Source organism: Vulpes vulpes, chromosome 3, assembly GCF_048418805.1.
Source record: "Vulpes vulpes isolate BD-2025 chromosome 3, VulVul3, whole genome shotgun sequence".
Classification (NCBI taxonomy): domain Eukaryota; kingdom Metazoa; phylum Chordata; class Mammalia; order Carnivora; family Canidae; genus Vulpes; species Vulpes vulpes.
In genome coordinates, this window is record NC_132782.1 from 114,175,485 (window position 1) to 114,196,939 (window position 21,455).

General features: G+C 50.0%; 1 protein-coding gene across 4 annotated transcripts; it reads right to left on the reverse strand.

Moving 5' to 3' along the window:
* Positions 1 to 1,925: 1,925 nt before the first annotated feature.
* Positions 1,926 to 21,357, reverse strand: JPT2 (Jupiter microtubule associated homolog 2). Of its 4 annotated transcripts, XM_072754114.1 has the most exons (7): positions 21,249 to 21,350; positions 19,416 to 19,567; positions 16,816 to 17,249; positions 15,359 to 15,507; positions 10,001 to 10,143; positions 5,454 to 5,502; positions 1,926 to 4,588 (listed from the first exon to the last, which is right to left on the reverse strand). In XM_072754114.1, the coding sequence occupies exons 3-7, from the start codon at positions 16,842 to 16,844 to the stop codon at positions 4,407 to 4,409; spliced, it is 552 nt and encodes a 183-aa protein (XP_072610215.1). In that variant the 5' UTR covers positions 16,845 to 17,249; positions 19,416 to 19,567; positions 21,249 to 21,350; the 3' UTR covers positions 1,926 to 4,406. The 4 variants fall into 4 exon arrangements, with proteins under 4 accessions (XP_072610215.1, XP_072610217.1, XP_072610216.1 ...); XM_072754116.1 differs by lacking the exon at positions 16,816 to 17,249 and having other exon boundaries at positions 21,249 to 21,357; XM_072754115.1 differs by lacking the exons at positions 19,416 to 19,567; positions 21,249 to 21,350 and adding an exon at positions 17,396 to 17,741.
* Between the last annotated feature and the right edge of the window lie 98 nt (positions 21,358 to 21,455).

Consider the following 21,455-nt stretch of genomic DNA (forward strand, 5'->3'; position numbering starts at 1 on the left):
ATTCCTGGTGCTTACTGAAGGAGGCCACTAGTGCACTTGTGCACCCAGGGAACCTAAGCTACAACTTGCTTTAAAGTAAAATTTACTTTCAGATTTGTTAGATAATGTGAGATTTTTTTTTTTCTCACTAAAAACCCCTAAAACGTGAGAACACAGGTTTTAAAAGTTCCACTTGCCCCTGGCTCCGGGGCGCAATGGATGACTGGGCTTCCGGCACTTGCTGTGAGGAGCACTGGGTGATGGATAGAAATGCTGAATCACTGTACTGTACACCTGGAACTAATCATACACTGTATGTTACCTAGAGTTTAAATAAAAACTTCAAAGTTCTACTGTAATTTGCTAGAGTCACCTAGTTCCCTGTAATGTCCCCGTTGATTCTTCCTACGCTTAATTTTGATGGCATCTCATAGCTCACACATAAAACAGGAATATTTCATTCATGACCTCCAAGAATACTGATGAAGGAAGTGAGAAAAAATGAACTGGATAACACAGGAGAAATATACAGCCTCACAAAGTTTGGAAAATAATAGAACAAGTTACACTGTGGAAAAAGCCAGTACATTTCTGGAGAAAAGCACAGGACATTTCTGGAGAAAGCACAGGACACGAAAGGGCAACACTTCACGTTTGCTGTTTACTCCATCACCGTAACATAGGTGGAGCTACCGTGTTCTTGGTCCTTCCAGACATGGCCACTGCCTGGTGCTTGGAGACCAATGAGTTAATTCCCCAGGCCTGAGCTGGCCTGTTGCTGGACCAGCTGCTACAAACGCGCAGTGATGCCAGCGCCTAGCCCAGATCTTGGGACATGCTCTGCACTCAGACATGTTTGCAGATGAACAAATGAACACGGTGTCAGGTAGTGTATGTCAGGTTTTTCTTTTTTTAGATAATATTTTTCATTCATTCATTCACTCACTCATTAGAAAGAGAGAGCAAGCAAGCGAGTGTACATGCCTGTGAGCAGAGGGAGAAAGTCCAGCAGACTCCCTGCTGACTGCGGAGCCCAACTCAGGGCCCCATGTCGTGACCCCGAGATTGTGACCTGAGCCAAAATAAATCAGAAGCTTAACTGAATGAGCCACCCAGGTGCTGTGGTGTTGGCCTGGGTTCAGCAGGTATGGTGCGGGGGGACGGGGGTGTTTGTGCGCATCTCCAAGCAGATGGCCCAAGCTGGATCTCATCCACCCTAGATCCATGTAATATATACAGATGTCGTTTGCTTTTAGGCCACATGAAAATACGTAATGTGTAAGATGGAAAGATACTCAAGGCGTGCCTTTTTTTTTCTTTTTTTTTTTTTTAAAGAGTTTATTTATTCATGAGAGAGAGAGAGAGAGAGAGAGAGAGAGAGGCAGAGACATAGGCAGAGGGAGAAGCAGGCTCCATGCAGTGAGCCTGACGTGGGATTTGATCCTGGGTCTCCAGGATCATGCCCTGGGCTGAAGGCAGGCACTTAACCACTGAGCCACCCAGGAATCCCCAAGGTGTGCCTTCTTTATAGGACTTTAACCTACTGGCAGACCAAAAGCTCAGCACTCATCTGCTCTTACCAGGCTGGTTATGGAGTTTCAAAGTCCACTTGGAGGCAAGTTCAACACTTCCAGTTCTTTAGGAAAACAAATGGTGTAGGAGAACAAGGAATCCTTACCTTTAACTAACAGAAACCCAAAAGAAACTGGCATATCCCTGCTCATTCTACTCAAAGCTGTCTTTGGTTTCCAAATTAAAAAATTTTAAATCCATAATCTTTGAGAAGATTATTTTGGGCATCCTCTGGCTAAGTGGGGGAAAAAAGGCAAAGCCCTTCATCACAGAAAAGCTGTAAGGCGAGGATAGGGCTCAGGCACCGGACAACAGGTGTTAAGGAAAGCACGCATGGACATGCACACAAAGAACTGACCAGCAAAGACATCGAGGACATGATTGCTACATTTAATTCAATGGTTATACCCAATCCTGTCTTGTAAAAACAAAACACCCCTATCAAAACTACATTGTGATGTGAGTACAGGTTTCTCGTTTTTGATACAGCTCTAGAAAAAAGTTGGCACCAAATGCACATTAAAAAACGTTTTAAGGCTTAATGAAAATACAGACTAAGGATTCCAAAATGCAGCTTAGAGGTTGATAACAGGATGCTGAGTTAATGAACCTTCCAAATACAGGCAGTCCCCGGTGTATCGAGCATTTCCCAAATATAAATGGCCACATCCATCGGGCTCACAGGAGTAGAAGTCCTCTCCTGCTTCTCTGTGACCAGGCTACCAGGCACCTAAACCCACTTCTTCAGCTCCAGGGAGGGAAGGGCGGGGAAAGCAGGAAGGGAGGGCACCCGTCTGTACTGCACAGAGGCTCCTGGTCAGTTCCCCTGTGCCTCCATCCCTACTTCTGCTCCCCACTTCCACCCAAGATCCCTGCTATGGACAGAACGAGGGAGCTCTTCCTCTCACTGGGTGGAGAGCGAGTGCAGGGGTGAAGCCATGGGAACCAGCACTACAACAGCAGCATTCTTGGCAATTCAGCCTGGCGTTCACATATCAGTCTCTTGCATGTTAAAAACCACAAGACAGTCATAAGTGGTAGTTCATTTTTACCATTAGGACATCGTGTTAAGCAAAAGTTAGTGTGTTTGGGCTTGAACCCTAACTACCATTAATGACTTTTTCTAATGGGGAAAAAAATGTTCTGAATTCCAAACAACTTTCCTATAAATGACCATTTGCAGGGTGCAGACAGGACTTGAGAGTCACATGGAATGAGTTTCTTGCCTCCCAAGTGAACCGGGCAGTGGAAAGGAAAAGTGTCTTTGGTTGACAAAACCACGTGCAGATCCCCCCAGCATGCCAGGTGTGAAAGGTGGAGCTTGGCAGGCAGCTCTGGCAGGCACTTAAGTGACTAAGCCACTGTGGGTGTGATGAAACGCAGCGCTGTTGCTTTTCTAAATTTCTGTAATGATGCAGGTATTCTTAGCATCTGGCACTGGCTTTGTAGGCACTCATACCAAGAGGCGCCCCCACCCAAAGCCTGTGCCCTTGGTCCAATGTGAGGTATGAGGACAGAGACGGTAGCCCTGTAGGTGCCAACTGGGAGAACCTTTGCCTGAGGGGACCGAGGCAACTGGCCAGCCTGTTATCTCTGCTGGCAAGTATCAGGGAATAGGCCAGTTGGGACTTGGATGTCAAACTACTTTCTGGCCCCAGGTCTCTAGGTCTCTTCTGGAAACTGAGAGGTTCTGCAAAGTTTTAGAAAGAGCAGCTAAGCAAACTTTTTTCCTCCTGGTTGTACCTGAGCAACTGACTATTTCCTAGAAAGGTGCGAGAAATAAGGCAGAGTCAAGAGTTACTTAGGTAAAGCTGGTATTTTAGGAAAGCTCTTTAGATAATATTAAAGATTCAACCCTAAGAAGCATCGCTCCTTCCCACTGTCAACAGGAGTAAAGATGTATGGAGGACTTAGGTAACCCTACTGCCTGGATGCATGTGGGAGGTTCTGTAGCTGCAGGAGTCAGGGGGCTCGCCAAAAGGAAGAGCCGTGGCTGGAGAAGGGAGCTGCCCGCATCCTTGGAGCCGGGCACAGGCCTAGACTGGAGGCCGCCAAGGAAAAGAGGGAAGAATTCACGGCCAAACCAGCCTGGGGATGAACAGCCTGAATCCTATGTAAGGTCTGGCCAAGCTGGCAGATGGCAGAAACGGAGCACCTCAGAGGATTAGGGCACAAAATCTTTCTGTAAATCATGAGACTGAGAACGACTTTTTGGTTTTTGTGGACAGCTGCCGAGGACCAGCAACCGAGGTGGCTCAGGAAGTGTGCAGAGCGACACATGGGGGCTGACCGCAAAGGAGGCAGCAGGGGCCCACGGCGGCCGGCCCAGGGACAGGGACGGTCCCGCAGTGAACGGGGTGAGGACCTGAGGGGCCAGCCAGACACCCCTGGTCCCCACCAGCAGTGGTTTGGCCCGTGCCTCACTCCTCCACTGCCAGCAACACACAGGCTGTTTTTTATTTTCTTGCCAAGACTTCAAGTTTAAACTCTGCTACCGTGTCGGTGATTCCTGGACCCCAGGCAACCAGCGGTGTGCTCGTGTGGCGAAGACTGTGGGCAGCCCTACGTCCCTGGGCCTAAGCGCCGTTGGGTGCCACCTGCCCCCAAGCCCCTCACACAGTCCCGTCACATCTGCAGTTACCAGTGAGTCCCATTTCATCCCCACCGAGAGGTCTCTTGGCAGTCTGCATGGTGATGTCCTCCGCGGCTGTGATGGCAGCAGAGCCCGAGAGGCGCCCCCAGATACACAGCAGACCCTCTCCCCACCGGGTTCCTGTGGACTAAAAGAAACTATAGTATTTGAAATCCTATCTCTTCGGTTTCTTGACTGGCTACAGGGGAAGCAGCAGCCTCTCTTAGTAGAAGGAGATACTGGATTTGCCTCCAGGTGGGTTGAGGACTTTGTTGTGAGAACGAGGCCTTGGGCCCAGCCTGGGCTCGTGGCTGTCACCTGTGGGCATGGGTTGCTGGGCGCGGCCTGCTTCTCCAGGGCCTCCCTTCTCACCGGGCTCTTCTCTGGGTGACGTGCTCATTGCGGCTGTGGGACAAAGTCACATGCCATGCTGTTAGAGGCCACCCATGGACCAAACAGGCTGGCTGGCCGGTCACGATGGGAAAAGAGGAGAGCACCCAGCAAGGCTTCCATCTTGTCCCAAGAAGCCTTTGATTAGCAGAGATCGTTCCTGAAGTAGGCACAAACCTGGGCCTTCATACTATAAAGTCCCGAATAAATTCCTGAGTAAGTTATTTCTTTACACTGCTTGGACCCCATTCCCCTTTCTTCGACATCAAGGATAAATAAACTTTCTCAAATTGAACACAGAAAGAAGAGGGAGCTCACCTTATCTGGGGATCCAGCAAGGTGATTGATGCAAGGCTAGTTGACCCTCGCACTCGGACTTTCTAGATAAAGGAATGCCCCCTGCCCAGTGCGAGGTGGGGCTCCGAGGCAGCACCTCTGCCCTGGGTGGGCCTCACGGTCTCCCTTCTCACTTTGCGGCTCTCTTGCTCCCCCCCCCCGCCCCCCCGCCGGCCCTGCTCTTTTGCATCAGTACAGCCTGGGCTGCACTTGCTCGGATTCATTAAAGGCTCCAGAGCCCTGCCCTTCACTACATGAGATCAGCTTCCAGAAGGGGAGCCCTGGCCGTCGACCTAGGCTGACCTCCAATGCTTAGTGAGCGGCTGGAGGAGACCAGCTGGAAAATTTTCTACCTGAAATAACAGCCCATTTCCCTGGCGTTCTTCAAATACTAGGTATCCTCTTGGCAACACACATAACCTTGCTTCTTTTTGTCCGCAGGCCTGGAAGGGTCACGGAATATTCCCTCTCACCCTTGGGGCTGCACCAGCAACTCTCCCAGCGCAGGAGCACCCTGAGGAAGGGACACAAAATAGCAGCTCACCTGTAGGGGACGATTTGGGGTCTTCTCCTTCACACAAGAGCACGTGGTCCTGCAATAAGGCAAAGCCTCGGTCAGCACATGATTCAGACATTTTACCCTCATTCAAATGGATAAGGACAATCAGGGCACAAAGGGGTTTATTTTTAAATTTTAAACATGTTTTTTTTTTACTGTGGAGAATTTTCGCCATGAGCAAAGTGGAGGAAGCAGTGCCATGAACACCCTGCAGCCTGCAGCAGCAGCAGCTGACTCACCGCCATCAGATCTCAGCCACACATGTCCAACCAGGGTCCCTCCACCCTTTGGGAGATTATTTTTTAAAGCAAATCCCAGATATTTCAATCACCCACAAATATTCCAAGTGGCTTTTAAAACTGTCCTTTAGGGATCCCTGGGTGGCGCAGCGGTTTGGCGCCTGCCTTTGGCCCAGGGCGCGATCCTGGGGACCCGGGATCGAATCCCACGTCGGGCTCCCGGTGTATGGAGCCTGCTTCTCCCTCTGCCTGTGTCTCTGCCTCTCTCTCTCTCTGTATGACTATCATGAATAAATTAAAAAAAAAAAAAAATTAAAAAAAAAAAAATAAATAAATAAATAAAACTGTCCTTTAGGGGCACCTGGGTGGATCAGACGGCTAAGTGCCTGACTCTTGATTTCAGCTCAGGTCATGATCTCCAGGTCATGTGTGGGATTGAGCCCCACATCCCGCTCCCTGCTGAGTGGGGAGCCTGCTTCTTCCTCTCCCTCTGTACCTCCCTGTGCGCATGCATGTACTCTTTCTCTCAAATAAATAAGTAAATAAAAACTTTAGGAAAAAAAAAAAAAGTCCTTTAAAAAAACCCCATAACCGTAATAGCACCCTCACAACTGTGAAACTAAATGACACCTTAAGAGCCTAACACCTGGTCAAATTATCAAACAGAACTGTGTTGTCACGGTTCATCCATGAACCGGGTGCATCTTTATTCCTCCTCATGGCCGGTAACATCCCATTATATGTGTGTAGCATATTGTTTATTCATTCACCTATTGGTGGACGCTGGTTGCTTCTGCCTTTTGGCTACTGTGAATAATGCTATTAAAACAGGTGTAGGGGATCCCCGGGTGGCTCAGCGGTTTAGCACCTGCTTTCAGCCCAGGGCATGATCCTGGCGTCCCGGGATCAAGTCCCACATCGGGCTCCCTGCATGGAGCCTGCTTCTCCCTCTACCTGTGTCTCTGCCTCTCTGTGTGTCTCTCATAAATAAATAAATAAAATCTTTAAAACAAAACAAAACAGGTACACAAGTTACCTGTTTGAATGACTGTCTTCAACATTTTGGGCCGTACACTTAAGAGTGAAGTGACAGGATCATATGGTAAGTTCTGGGTCACCTACTTCGGACACTGTCCACTGTCTCCCTCCGGGGGTGCACCACTTTGCACTCCTAACAGCAATGCCAGCTCAACTTTACTGGTTGTTTTGTGCAAAGAGGAATCTCATTGTGGTTTTGACTTGCATTTCCCCCAAACATCTAAGAATGCTGAGCATCTTCTATGTTTATTGACCGTTTGTATGTCTTCTTTGGGGAAATGTCCATTCGAGTCCTTTCTTCATTTTTGAATCTGGCTGTCATTTTGTTGCTAAGCTTTGCGAATTCCTTACATGTTTTGGAGAATAAACCTTTATCAGTAATAGGATTAGTTTTTTTTTTTTTTTAATTATTTTTATTCATGAGAACATAGAGAGAGAGGCAGAGACACAGGCAGAGGGAGAAGCAGGCTCTCTGTGGGAAGACCAATGCAGGACTCAATCCCAGGACCCTAGGATCACATCTTTAGCCAAAGGCAGACACTCAACCAGTGAGCCACCCAGGCACCCCAGATGATAGGATTTTTAAGTATTCTCTTCCATTCTGTGGGCTGTCTTTTCACTCTCTTGATACTATCTTTTGATGCACTTAAGTTTTGAAAATTTTTTTGTTAGAGATTTTTTTAGTCATCTGTATACCCAGCATGGGGCTCAAACTCACAACCCTAAGATCAAGAGTCTCATGTTCCACCACCTGAGCTGGCCAGGCAATCCCAAAGTTTTAAATTTTAACGAAGTACACTTTATTTATTTAAATTTTGTTGCCTATGTCCTGGTGTCAACCACTGCCAAAACCACTTCAAGACTGTGAAGAATCAGGGTACCTGGCTGGTTCTATCGGTGGAGCGTGTCAACTCTTGATCTCAAGGGTCGTGAGTTTGAGCCCCACATTGGGCATAGAGATTACTTAAAATCTTAAAAAAAAAAAAAAAAAAAAAAAAAAAACCCAAAAAACAAAACAAAACAAAAAACAGAAAAAGATTGTAAAGATTTGTCCATTTCTTCTAAGAATCTTAGGAGGCCTTAAATTACATCTTTGATCTATTTGTATTGACTTCTATATACTGTGTTAGCTGAGGGTCCACCTTTACTCTCCAGCATGTGCAGATGCAGTTGTTCTGGAGCCACTGGTATAAGAGACGAGGAGGTCCTTCCCCCATCAAGTGATCCAGGCCCCCTTGTGGAAGCACTAACTGCACAAAGGTGTGCAGATTTATTTGCTGGCTCTTCATTCTACTCCGGGGGACTGGAGGTCTGCCCTTAGGCCAGCACTACACTGTCTGGACTGAAACTCTGTAGTGATTCTGAGACTGGGAAGTGAGAAGCCTCCAAATCTGTTCTTCATTGTCATGCTGTGTGGCTAATATTCAGGGTCCCCTGAGATTTCCTATAAATTTTAGGATAGGTCTTTCCATTTTTTTCAAGAAAAAAATCAAACCAAACTAAACCAAATGGTTGGGACTTTGGTAGGGACTGTATTCTTTTTTCCCTTGGGGGTGGGGTGTAGAGAATCTCAAGCAGACTCCCTGCTGAGCGCAGACCCTGATGCAGGGCTCCATCTCACAACCCTGAGATCATGAACTGAGCCAAACTGAAGACTTGGACACTTAACTGAGCCACCCAGGCGCTGATAGGAAATCTATTCAAAAATCCCTTTTTAATCATCAGGATTACTGACTGCCCTCTAGTGATTGCTATGACAAGTCCTCTATTTTGCATTACTCTGAGTCCCAGTGACATCAATTAATATGAGGTATGGTCTGATTTGGGCTTGATTTTTCAACAACAAAAATTTTTTTTTTAAGATTTTATTTATTTATTCATGAGAGACAAAGAGAGAGGCAGAGACACAGGCAGAGGGAGAAGCAGGCTCCATGCAGGGAGCCCGATGTGGGACTCAATCCTGGGACTCTAGGATCACGCCCTGGACTGAAGGCAGGCGCTCAACCACTGAGCCACCCCAGCGTCCCTTTCAACAAGAATTTAAAGGTGGTCTACAATGTTTCATAAGGAGGTTATTTTTGGTTGTCCCTTGTTTTGTGATGTTAACTGATATTGAGATACAAGATTTCATTAAAGTCCGCAAAATGATGATACGTGAACTGTTACTCCTTCTTCATTTCTGGCTGAAAGGAAAGTTGCTTCAGCAGTAGCCCCCCTGGGGCATAGCTCATGTAGAGACACTGGCTGGTGCCATACTCTGTCTCCTGCCATTCTCCAATCAAATTAAGACTTTTTTTTTTTTTTTTTTTTTTTTAGGATTTTATTCATTCATTCATGAGAGAGACAGAGAGAGAGGCAGAGACACAGGCAGAGGGAGAAGCAGGCTCCGTGCAGGAAGCCCGACACAGGACTTGATCCCGGGACCCCAGGATCATGCCCTGGGCCAAAGGCAGGCGCTAAACCGCTGAGCCACTTAGGTACCCCAAATTAGACTTTTTAATTTTTTTTTATTATTATTTATTCATGATAGTCACAGAGAGAGGAGAGAGAGGCAGAGACACAGGCAGAGGGAGGAGCGGGCCCCACGCAAGGAGCCCAACGCGGGACTCGATCCCGGGACTCCGGGATCGCGCCCTGGGCCAAAGGCAGGCGTCAAACCGCTAAGCCACCCAGGGATCCCCCCAAATTAGACTTTTAAAAATATTATTATAGGGCAGCCCGGGTGGCTCAGCGGTTTAGCGCCGCCTACAGTCCAGGGCCTGATCCTGCAGACCCGGGATCGAATCCCACATCGGGCTCCTTGCATGGAGCCTGCTTCTCCCTCTGCCTATGTCTCTTCCTCTCTCTCTCTCTCTCTTTCTCTCTCATGAATAAATAAATAAAATCTTAAAAAAAAATAAAAAAATTAAAAAAATAAAAATATTATTATAAACCCAAGAAATCTAAATACCAGCTGAATTTTAATCCAATGCAGTTATTGTACTCAGTGATGACCACTAAAAGCAGTGAAATTTTCGAATAGCCTCAGTGCCCTGGGGCAGAGTGGAGCAGCAGCCCACGGGCAGAGGGCGCATTTCTCCGTGGACTCAGGGAGGCTGTGGAACCACCACAAAGACCACACTCAGCAAAATCCGTGCTGGCCACTCAGCCTCTTCCTGGTAACACCCACACCTACCTGAGAGCCTTTTCAAAGAGTCATTAGCTCAATTTTTGTTTCTCTTACTTTCACAATTGCTACCTGAATGTAGCCCATACCTTGGGTTTGTTTGGGTGTGCCAACGGTGAGGTGGCAGCCACGGGGGACCCAAAAATGTCACTGGTCTTCCCACCAGGTGGGTTCAGACGCTGTCGAGTCTGCACAGGTGTGGATTCGTCAAAAATACCACTTCCTTTCCCCCCTGCAGAAACAATTACACACAGTGAGCAACCCACAACAGCCACCTGGCACCACCCTCCACCTTCACTACTTCAAGGTCCTGCCCTCATGGGACACCCAGTGCCAGTCCCCAGCTGAGGCCAACAAGGAGGGGGTGATGACGCTGGTGAGGGTTCCTAAAGACCTATGTCTTTATCAGGGGCCTGCTGGGACCTTCATTCCTGGGCTGGGCCCTAGATGCAAGACAGTAAGATGGCATAGAACAGCATTTCCCATTTAGAACTTCCTTAACCTTGAACTTGTGCTGTCCTGTTAAAGACTCATCTTCATCAAACCCATGAAAAATTCTTTATGTTCAAAGCAAACAAGTATTCCATTTTTAGGTCAGATAGATAGAACTGAATTTAACAACACGCCATACTCAAGGCAGACCTGTAATCTGGAAAATAACACCATTAGTCATTCTTCTGACCTCATTCTGGCCGGAACTCCCAGTGACAAATAGATACGTCAGCAAATTATGGACACTTAACATCCTACATGCAGCTCTAGGTGATGCGATGAGTCGTAACGAAAACATGCTTCTGACAAGTAACTTCTCATGAGCTGATGATTCTGGCCAGACATCAAAGTCCACGCCCGGACTCCTCCGTTAGGCAGAAAGACGGCTGCCGCACACCACCAGCTGGCTGCCTCTCTGCTTGGCAAACGCCAGTGCCTTTCCCCAGAGAGCTGTGCTACTGGAGGTGGGCCGCCACTCGTGGCCCTGGGGCACCGAGGACTCACAATCTCATAAGTGGAAAGAAAGGTGTGTTGCACTAAGGGGCGGGCCGACAACACAGCCTCCTTGGTCTCTCTGTGCCCCCAGATGCTCAACTGTCAAACGGGCAAAACAGAAGGACGAGCTTCACTGGTCCCTTCAATGGCTCACAGCAGCTCAGACATCAGGTGCCTAGAACGCTGCCAGAGACATAAATGCTCAACAGACGTTCACTCTACTTTCCTCGTAGTGATAAGGGAACTCTCCACGACAGATACACCGCTCGGTGAAAAGAGGCACGAAACCATCTACACAGGGTGCGAGGTTTTGATGTACATTGAGGGGTCACCATCCACCTCCACCTCAGTCCCAGAATGTGGCTCCCGATATGGGCCGTGAGCACAGGACAAGGGACTGATGGGTTGTGGGACTCAACACTGTTTAGCATGTCCTTTCTCAGAGCTTTCATCTTTACTCTTTTCAAGAACCCATATGGAAAACAGTCACTTCCTGGCTATAATCACCCAGGCCACTAACAAACACAATGTGCATGACTAGACCCTGTGGGCTCCCCGGGGAAGGACTCGAGCTCCTGCTGGCTGTCACACCCATCGTAAGGGTGCCTGCAGCCAGAGTGGCCCCGGGGATGCAGTTTCCTGGGGACGTGGAGAAGTGCAAGCCCAGTGAAGACTGGAACAGAGCGCAGGAAGCAGCACTTTTGGGGCTGGAGAACAGGCCAAGAATGTGTGAGGCTGCCTGTGCCCAAGATGCACGCACGCCCTGTCATGTTAATGCCCACAGGCCGCCCGCCGTCCCGGGGGCTGCAGACGCCCACACTGCATGGTGCTGGGCTGCCAGGTGAAGCCCCTGTGCGGTCCCTTGCTAACTCTGAGCCTGGACACGTGGCCTTAACCTCCTGGCTTCAACTATCAACCCTAAGGAGGCCACAAGGAGCAAGAGTACTGACCCAGGGCCACTGGTGAGATAAGCAAGTTAATCCATGTCAAGCAGGCAGAGGGTGCCGGGCACAATGAGCCCTCAGTGATGCTGCAAGGCTGCCATCAGCAAAAATGTCTCCACCACAAACTGGGGAAAGCATTCCATCCATACTGTGCTGTTTCCGGTTGTACAACAAAGGCTTAATTATTTTAAAAATACTCATTCAGGGCAGCCAGGGTTGCTCAGTGGTTGAGCATCTATCTGCCTTCAGCCCAGGGCGTGATCCTGGAGACCAGGGATCAAGTCCAGCATCAGGCTCCCTGCATGGAGCCTGTGTCTCTGCCTCTTTCTTTTTGCGTCTCTCATGAATAAATAAAGAAAATCTTAAAAAAAAAAAAAAAAAAAAAAAAAGCTCATTCAGTGTTTTGAAAAATGAAACATAAAAGTAACTCAATTTAAAGTTCTTGGCTAAAAAAATTTTAAAAAATAAAGTTTTTGGCTAAAGACACTGCTCATCAAAAAACTGTCTTTAAATTATGAAACATAACAAATGTTTCTAAGATATAATAATCACAAATAACAACACCCAGGTAACTACCACCTGGAAAGTACAGAGCAAGACTGGCTTCCAGAACCCTGGGTGTCCTTCCTCACACCCCAGGTCACCAAACACCTGCATTTCCTGGAGACCATAAACTTTTTGACTGGGTGTATATCCAACTCTGAACAACGGAGCTCTATTTCTGCACTTTATAAAACGGAATCACCCTGCATGTCTATTAGTCAGCATTTTACCAGAAAGATGAACTCAGCTTTGAAGAAGGAAAAGGTGCTTGATTTCAGCCATAAAGATAAATTCAAGATATGCTTTTTAAAGAGATTTATTGGGGATCCCTGAGCCCTGGGTGGCTCAGTGGTTTAGCATGTGCCTTTGGCCCAGGGCATGATCCTGGTGTCCTGGGGTCAAGTCCCGCATCGGGCTCCCTCCATGGAGCCTGCTTCTCCCTCTGCTTGTGTCTTTGCCTCTCTGTGTCTCTCATGAATGAATAAATAAAATCTTAAAAAAAAATACAGATTTATTTACATCAGAGTGTGAGCGCATGCATGTAATTGGGAGAGGCACAGGGAGAGAATCTCAAGCAGACTCCATGCTGAACGCAGAACCCAATGTGGGGCTCAATCCACGACCCCGAGATCATGACCTGAGCTGAAATCAAGGTCAGACACCTAACTGACAGATCCACTCAGGTGCCCGTAAGATAGGCTTTTTTCAGAACCAAAATGCAAGATAGACACCCTGCTGGCAAAGCGGTGAGCACCTCTTACGACCAGAGTGTCCACCAACATTTCAAACTAATCCAGCAATTCCATTTTGAAACACTTTTCCCAACTCATTCTTCAGGTCTAAGTTAAGAGCGTGAGCTCTGGAGTCAGGCAAGCTGGGATCCAAGGGCTGACTGTGCCACACCTGGGTGTGAGCTCCGGGGATGGCAGTGAATCTCCCTGGGGCCCCACCTACCCCCTCCGAGTGCAGACGGGACTCAACGAATACATGGAAAGCAGTGAGCACAGCCCCCGGCAAATACCAAACTGTCCCCACATCTCAACCACCAGTTAGAATAGGGAGTACACTGTGGGGTAGACGTGAGCCAGGAACCAGCAGGGCCCACCCGTGAAGGGTAAAGAACCACTGGGCATGACAATCCTTGGCTAATGCCCGTCACACCCTCCGTCCTGGACACATTTCTCAACCAGGCCCCCTCAGCAGAGGGCAGGAGTCAGGTCAGCTGCAGGGGGAACACACTGGAAGTTGCCTCTTTCAGCCGTCCCTTGAGAATCTGTCCCAGATGGTCTTTTTTTTTTCTTTCCTTCCTTCCTTCCCTTCTTCCTTCCTTCTTTTATTTCAAGATTTTATTTATTTATTCATGAGACACACAGAGAGAGGCAGAGACACAGGCAGAGGGAGAAGTAGGACCCCCACAAGGAGCCAAAAGCGGGACTCAATGCTGGACCCAGGGTCACATCCTGAGCCAAAGGCAGATGCTCAACTGCTGAGCCACCCAGATGTCCCATCACAGATCGTTTTCAAAGAGCACTTGGCAGGACAGAAAACAGACCCCAAACAATAGCGCCAGGAGAAGCAGGAACCGAGTTCTGGCGGTTGTCACAACATCTTGTGACCACGCGCTACATAGAAGCGTTCTCTCTCTCTCTCTCTCTCTGGTCATGAGAGGCCCAGGCTGTCCGCTGGGGAACCAGAGGAGGCTGGGGGTCTGCAAAGTGGCACCACCCCCAAACTGCCATACGTTCCAGGGACCTGGACACCCCAGGGGCAGCTCCAGACACTCTGTTGAGCCAGCAGCCTGTTACAGGTACACGGGCTAACGGACTGTGCCTTTTCTGCTATCGGTGATACGAAGGATATGCAGGGCTGACCACTCCAGCCCCACACCTGTACGCTAAAAACCATGAGAGTGTTACTTTTAAGAACCACCTGTTGCAGGGCAGCCCTGGTGGCACAGCGGTTTAGCACCGCCTGCAGTCCAGGGCATGATCCTGGAGGCCCAGGATCGAGTTCCACATCGGGCTCCCTGCATGGAGCCCGCTTCTCCCTCTGCCTGTCTCTCTCTCTCTCTCTCTGAATGAATAAATAAATCTTAAAAAAAAAAAAAAAAAGAACCACCTGTTGCTTCTACTATATCCACAACTTTAATCCTCCACCCCCACCCTCTCTGTCAAAAAACAACCAAACACAAAACTAGCTTTTGTTTTTTTTTTTTTAACAAATACTAATTTTATTTTATTTTATTTTATTTTTTTAATTTTTATTTATTTATGATAGTCACACAGAGAGCGAGAGAGAGAGAGGCAGAGACATAGGCAGAGGGAGAAGCAGGCTCCATGCAAGGAGCCTGATGTGGGACTTGATCCTGGGTGTCCAGGATCACACCCTGGGCTGAAGGCAGGAGCCAAACCGCTGAGCCACCCAGGTGTCTCATGAAAAACGTTTATATGCACAACTTACACAAAGTTTGTGAAATTGCAAGGTGCCTGTGGTAAACTTGGGAGAGCCTCCCTGGTGGGAACCAGAATCCCATCATCTGTCTCTGATTCCTTAGTGCCTGGACTCAGCCAGGGTCTGCTGACATAGGAAGGAGGATTCAAGAATGATTGAGCTGGGGGCGCCTTGGTGGCTCTTGATTTCTGCTCAAGTCATGATCTCAGGGTCGCGAGATCAAGCCCCGCGTTGGCCCCTATGCTCAGCATGGAGTCTGCTTGAGATTCTCTAAGACAAATAAAACTTAGGAAAAAAAAAACAAAAAACAAAAAACAAGAATGACCAAGCCACCTTCAAGACAGCAAGTAAAAGTCAGAACAAGACCATCCTTACATTCTAGAACTCTGACAGCAAGGGATAACCTATGCCAGAAAATATGTGAAAGGGGTCAATGCAAAGAAATAAAAAATGTCATCAAAAGAGCAGCATAAAACAGAACAAGCAGAGGTGAAAGGATGGAGGATTCAGGGAGGCCCATACCTGGGGGATTGGTCCTCTTAGGGATGTTCTGAGGTTCTTCAGTTGGTCCAAAAATATTAGATGCCATCCTATTGGGCCTGCTTGAAGGAGCAGCTTCTTCTGGACTTCCAAAAAGATTGCTGGCCTCTCCTCCTGGGGGCTTCATGGCCCTGGGAGCACAGAGCAAGTGTGAGACACAGAGGGCTGATGGGGCTATCACCCGCCAGGCGGTCCGGCGCAACTACGCAGGGAACGTGTGCCTTCTCATGTCCACACACCGTGATTATTTAGCACCGGCAGGACTGTCTACAGCCAGCCACACAGCAAGCAAACTTCTCCACTGTCCTGAAAGCTCTCTTTGTCTACCGGGGTTAAGGCAAAAACCCTCTAGAAACGTATATGCTTGGAAATTATTCCTGTGACCTCCTGCTATGTAAAATTAGTTTCCCTAAAACAATGTGGCAAACTGACCCACATTTACTAACTTTAATGCTGATTTTAATTAGTACACGAGTGTTTAATACTACAAACACACTCAGGCGCCTGGCCGGCTCAGTCGGTGGAGCATGTGACTCTCCATCTCAGGATCGTGGGTTTGAGCCCCATGGTGGTTGTAGATAGGAGTTAAAAAATAGATTAAAAAAATTAAGACAGGGATCCCTGGGTGGCGCAGCGGTTTGGCGCCTGCCTTTGGCCCAGGGCGCGATCCTGGAGACCCGGGATCGAGTCCCACGTCGGGCTCCCGGTGCATGGAGCCTGCTTCTCCCTCTGCCTATGTCTCTGTGTCTCTGCCTCTCTCTCTCTCTCTCTGTGTGTGACTATCATAAATAAATAAAAATTAAAAAAAAAATTAAGACAATACCATAAACACATTCAGAACATCTGCTAAAAGCTTACTATCTGCGTCCACCCTTCCATGGGCCTTATGCAGCAACCCTCTAAGGGAGCCAGTATTTCCATGGATGACGAACCTGAGACAAAGAAGCGTCACTAGAAACATGACGTGGGAAGTAGCAGAACCAGAACACAAACCCAGGCAGTCTGGCTCCAGAGCTCAGACTACACCCTCCGGCTTCTCCTAAAGGCCTCTTGAGAAAACAAGGGTCAGGACTGATGTGCAGAATCCACACAGGGAGAGCCATCTCCCGTCCCTGACAACGGCAGGCTCGTCACAAAGGTCAGAGGGCACACCTGCTGGCACCACTCTTCTTTTTTTTTTTTCTAAAGATTTTTATTTATTTATTCATAGAGACAGAGAGAGAGAGAGGCAGAGACACAGGCAGAGGGAGAAGCAGGCATCATACAGAGAGCCTGACGTGGGACTCGATCCAGGGTCTCCAGGATCACGCCCTGGGCTGCAGGCGGCGCTAAACTGCTGCGCCACCGGGGCTGCCCTAGCACCACTCTTCACACCGACACATGTGCAGCAGGTGCCATGTGCACCCCGAGACCTCTCAGGCAGCCACAGCAGCACCTACCCCAAATCTTGACTGGGGGAGACCACCATGCACCCTTTGGGGGTCCACAGGAACCACTTCACAAGTGGAAGACCAGGACCCTGAGTCACTTTTTTTTTTTTTTTTCTGAGTCACTTTTTATTGCCATAACCGAAGAATTAGTTTGTCACAGAGCTCGCCCTGACACCCCAGGGCTTCAGACTACACCAGCACAGCAGTCACAGGCTGGGGCCCCGTGCATCTTTTCAGAAAACCCAGAGATCTTTAAAATTTTTCAACTGGTGAGAGGCCTATGCTCCTTCCTGGGGCCTCGGCAACAGGGCTGGCTGGGACTGCAGACACGGAGACGGACTTCCAGATGCAGAGCTCCACGTCGCGTGAAAGCCACGACTCCGCACACAAACGCTGCCCACGATTGTTCACAAGAACAGGGCATCTGAAATGTTTCCGGTTTCCTCAAAACAACCAGAAAGGGAGTCGATCATTTGGTGTAATTTAAGGCGAAGGGGGTTGTCAGGGTCTCTGGCTGCAAACCAGGCCTGCAGAAGCACCCCTCCGCACTAGAGAGGGCAGACAGTGTGCCAGCCTAGCCCGGGCTCACCAACCACGAAGTCAGCTCAGGCTGGCAGGCCTCCCACACGGCGCCGGGTCCCTGGCTGCCGACTCAGCACTTAGTAGTTCCTCGATAATATGATGAAGGAAAAAAGTCACTTCAGTTTGAGAAAAAGAATTAAAAAAAAAAAAGAAAAAAAGAAAAAAAAGGAAAAAAAAAAAAACACTAACCACACTTAAATTCAGAAAGTATTAACAAGGGATCCCTGCATGGCTCAGTGGTTGAGCATCTGCCTTCAGCCCACGGTGTGACCCCGGGGGTCCCAGGATCAAGTCCCACGTCCGGCTCCCTGCATGGAGCCTGCTTCTCCCTCTGCCTGTGTCTCTGCCTCTCTCTGTGTGGTCTCATGAATAAATAAATAAAATCTTAAAAACAAAAAAGTATTAACAAGACCTCAGGTCACACATTTTGTTAGTGGCCACAGTAAGGCCAGCTGACTTCTGCAACCATTTATAAATCACTGGTCACAGTGACAGTCTCCAGATTTGTGGCTGGCTACAGCAGGTCCGACACGCTTGGGACTCCACAACCATCTCTTTGGAAAGGGGGGTGGGGATGTGTAATCTTCAGAACTGACCTGAATTTAACATCAAGCCTCCTGCTGATTTAAAAATCCTTATTTCACACTTATTTGAAACATGGCTCTTTTAACCTTCCAGGTCCTGCTCCAATATGACGCTGACTTGTCCTGACTCAGAGCTCTTTAGGACTCATTCTGCATCCCTGCCATCTCCCGGTCCCCTCTGCCCTGCACCCTGGCTTCACTCTCAGCACAGGCCCTAAGCACCCATTGCTGGAAGCCTGCATCTGACCCCGTGCACAGAAATATGGGTGAGAGCAAGTCCTGTGCCTGGAGCAGGGGTGGGGGGGTGGGCTGGGCCCTCTAGTGCTCCTATCAGTGATGCCACGGAGCGCTGAGTCTTACTGGAATTCCAGAGAACTCTGGAGGAGACACGGCCCATTTTGTGGTCTCTGTGTGGGAAGGGTATCCTGAGGCAAAGGATGCAAACCAGGGTTATTGGAAATGACCAAATGTTAATTTGGAGTGGTGGAAATACAATGTTTATTACATGATTCTGTGTACTTTTCTGAATTTTACTTTATTTTTAAAGATTTGAGAGAGCGTGCACGTGCACATATACAAACAGGGGTTGAGAGAGAAGCAGACTCCCCCACGGAGCAGGGAGCCTAATGCAGGGCTGGATCCCAGGACCCTGGGATCATGATCTGCGCCGAAGGCAGACGCTCAACCACTGAGCCACCTGGAATCCCTGAACTTTACTATATTTTACTTTGAAAACAAGGGAAGTGGCAGCGAAGAAAGCTGTAGCAGATGGACCGCTGCGCATAATGGCCAAGCTACCTGGAAAGGGACAGCGACATTTTCATCACAAATACAACGGGGTGGGTGCTAGGGTCTCCGGGCCTGTAGCAGTCATGCAAATCGCAGCGGCTGCCCCAACAGGGTCTCAAATATGGGGACTAAGAGTTAATGAGTTTTTTTTTTTTTTTTTAAGATTTTATTTATTCATGAGAGACCCACACAGAGAGAAGCAGAGACCCAGGCAGAGGGAGAAGCAGGCTCCATGCAGGGAACCCGATGTGGGACTCGATCCAGGGACCCCAGGATCATGCCCTGGACTGAAGGTGGCGCTAAACCGCTGCCCCCCCCCCCCGCCCCCCGCCCCCCAAAGAGGTTATTTTGATAGAAACAGAACCCACAACAATGGCTCAGTGTGGCCTTCACCAGGCTCACGCTCAAGGGCGGTTACCACCAGGACACTGATTACAGGGAGGAGATAGGGGTACTAGTGAGCTCAGAACTTACAATGCTCTGAGCATTTGGGGGTTGCAGTTACATCCCCTTCTTCTCTACCCCTCAATATATGCTAATAAAGTCACAGAGTACACAAGAGGAGCCAGAAGCCTCATGACAAAGAAAAGCCACAGATACAGCTCAAGAGGACGATGGCACCAGCAGAGGCAGGGAAACAAAAGCCACTCTTACCTCTAGTTCCTGATCCTCCCTCCGAGAGCTGCTGCCTGTGTTTCAGAAAAGCTTTTGGGGACTGCTCAGACTTGGATAAATCCTTTACAGCTGAGGGATGACCTCAGACGAGGGATGGCTGAAGCATGATGCCTTTTGACAGTTCAAAGTCCCTTTAACACAAGATAACCCCTCAGCAAGAAAATAGAAGCTGCAGGGCCTTAAAAGCGGAAATCCTGGCCAGGCGATCCTACAGCCACCCACCTGACTCCCTCCCTCAACAGCCAAATGTGATGTGAGGCCTTACAAGGCCTGTCCAGTGAACCAATTCCTTTAAGATGGCTGCTCAAACACAAACCGTCTGACGGATCCTAAGCAGAAGCTTCTAATTATGTTTACTCATCCAGACGAGCAGACTGCTTTACTTCTTCAACCTCCTTTCCGTAATCCCCTCTCCAAAACCAGTCCCACAAAGCAGCGTGGGCTGAGCAAGGGCTCTGAAGCTCAGAGTCAACGTAACACCATCGTTAGGGCATTTATTCATGAACTCCAACGTTCTCTGGGCATCCGGTGCCAGGCAGTGGACAAATGGGATGAACCCAGAGGACAGAAGGGGGAGAGCCGGGCAGCGGCCCGCCCAGCTGGCGTGGGTGGTACTCACCAGCGCTCACCAAGCACCAGCACCTGGATGCTTTCAGAGCACTCGGCTTTGCATCTCCGGCCCTCATCAGTACACATCTGGACTCGTGTGCCTGCTACTCATTGTTCCACGCTCTGATGACTAATTACTTAGGTGTGTTACTGAACGCTGACCTAACCCCTCCAGACTTACAGGATTTGACTTACAACTGCAAGTCAAAGCAGTTCTTTCACTAATTAGCCACCCTACAGGGTATTCACTCAACAGTTGTCACATACACAGTCTCTACCTTCAGGGCACGGCTAGGGGACAGAAGAGGATAACAGTAAAGAAAACTCACGGGCACCTAAGCCCCTCGCGATCTACAGAGTAAGGTGGCCCCTCCAGGACCAAGGCAGACCTTCTCTCGAGCTCTGGCAATTCTAATTTCCCGGGCGACCCACGGGGCGACCCACCGGCCGGTAGAAGTTAAGCTGTCCGGGGTGTTGGAGCCCAGTCCCAGCCTACAACCGGATTTCTGCTTCTATTACTTGCAGTTGGCTTGATTCTCCATTAGTAGTGGAGGGAGAACACCGCCTGGTCCCCAAACTATAGGACTAGGGTAGGGCACCACCTGGCCTAAGGGGGCCCCTGGCTACAGGGGGACCGGGGTTAGGGGCAGGGGCTCTGGCCCCAGGGGAACAGGGGTTAGGGGCAGGGGCTGTGGCCACAGGGGGCCCGGGGTTAGGGGCAGGGGCTGTGGCCCCAGGGGGACCGGGGTTAGTGGCAGGGACTGCGGCCCCAGGGGGCCCGGGGTTAGGGGCGGGGGCTGCGGCCCCAGGGGGACTGGGGTTAGGGGCGGGGGCTGTGGCCACAGGGGTACCGGGGTCAGGGGAGGGGGCTCCGGGGTCAGGGGCGGGGGCTGCGGCCCAGGGGACCGGGACCCCGAGAGGGCGCCCAGGACGGCGACCCCCACTCGCGCCAGCACAGGGTCCCGGAGGGCGCGGCCCCGCACACACCCGCATGGTCCCCGGCTCCGGGCAGAGGAGGGGCGCGCTGGACGCGGAAGGAGAGCGGGCCCGGGGAGCGGCGCGGACCGCGCGCCTCGGCCCCCGGCCCCCCCGCCCTCCACGGCTCTTCCCGGCGCCCCCGACCCCGCCGAGCGCCCGCCCCTCGCACCGGGACGCGGAGGCCGCGGCTGTGAGGTCACCGCCCCCGCAACCCCCACCACGCACCTGGAGCCCGCCCGGCTGCCCTCGGTCTCCGGGCCCTGGAACATGTCGCCCGCAGCCCGGCGCCTCCTCGCCCGCCGCGCGGCCTTTCCCGCCCGGCCCCACGCCGCCCGAGGCCCGCCCGCCCGCGCCCACTGGACGCCGGCGACGCCAGTCAGGCAGCCGCAGCCTATCACGGCGCCGACCCCGCCTACCCCCACCCCCACCCCC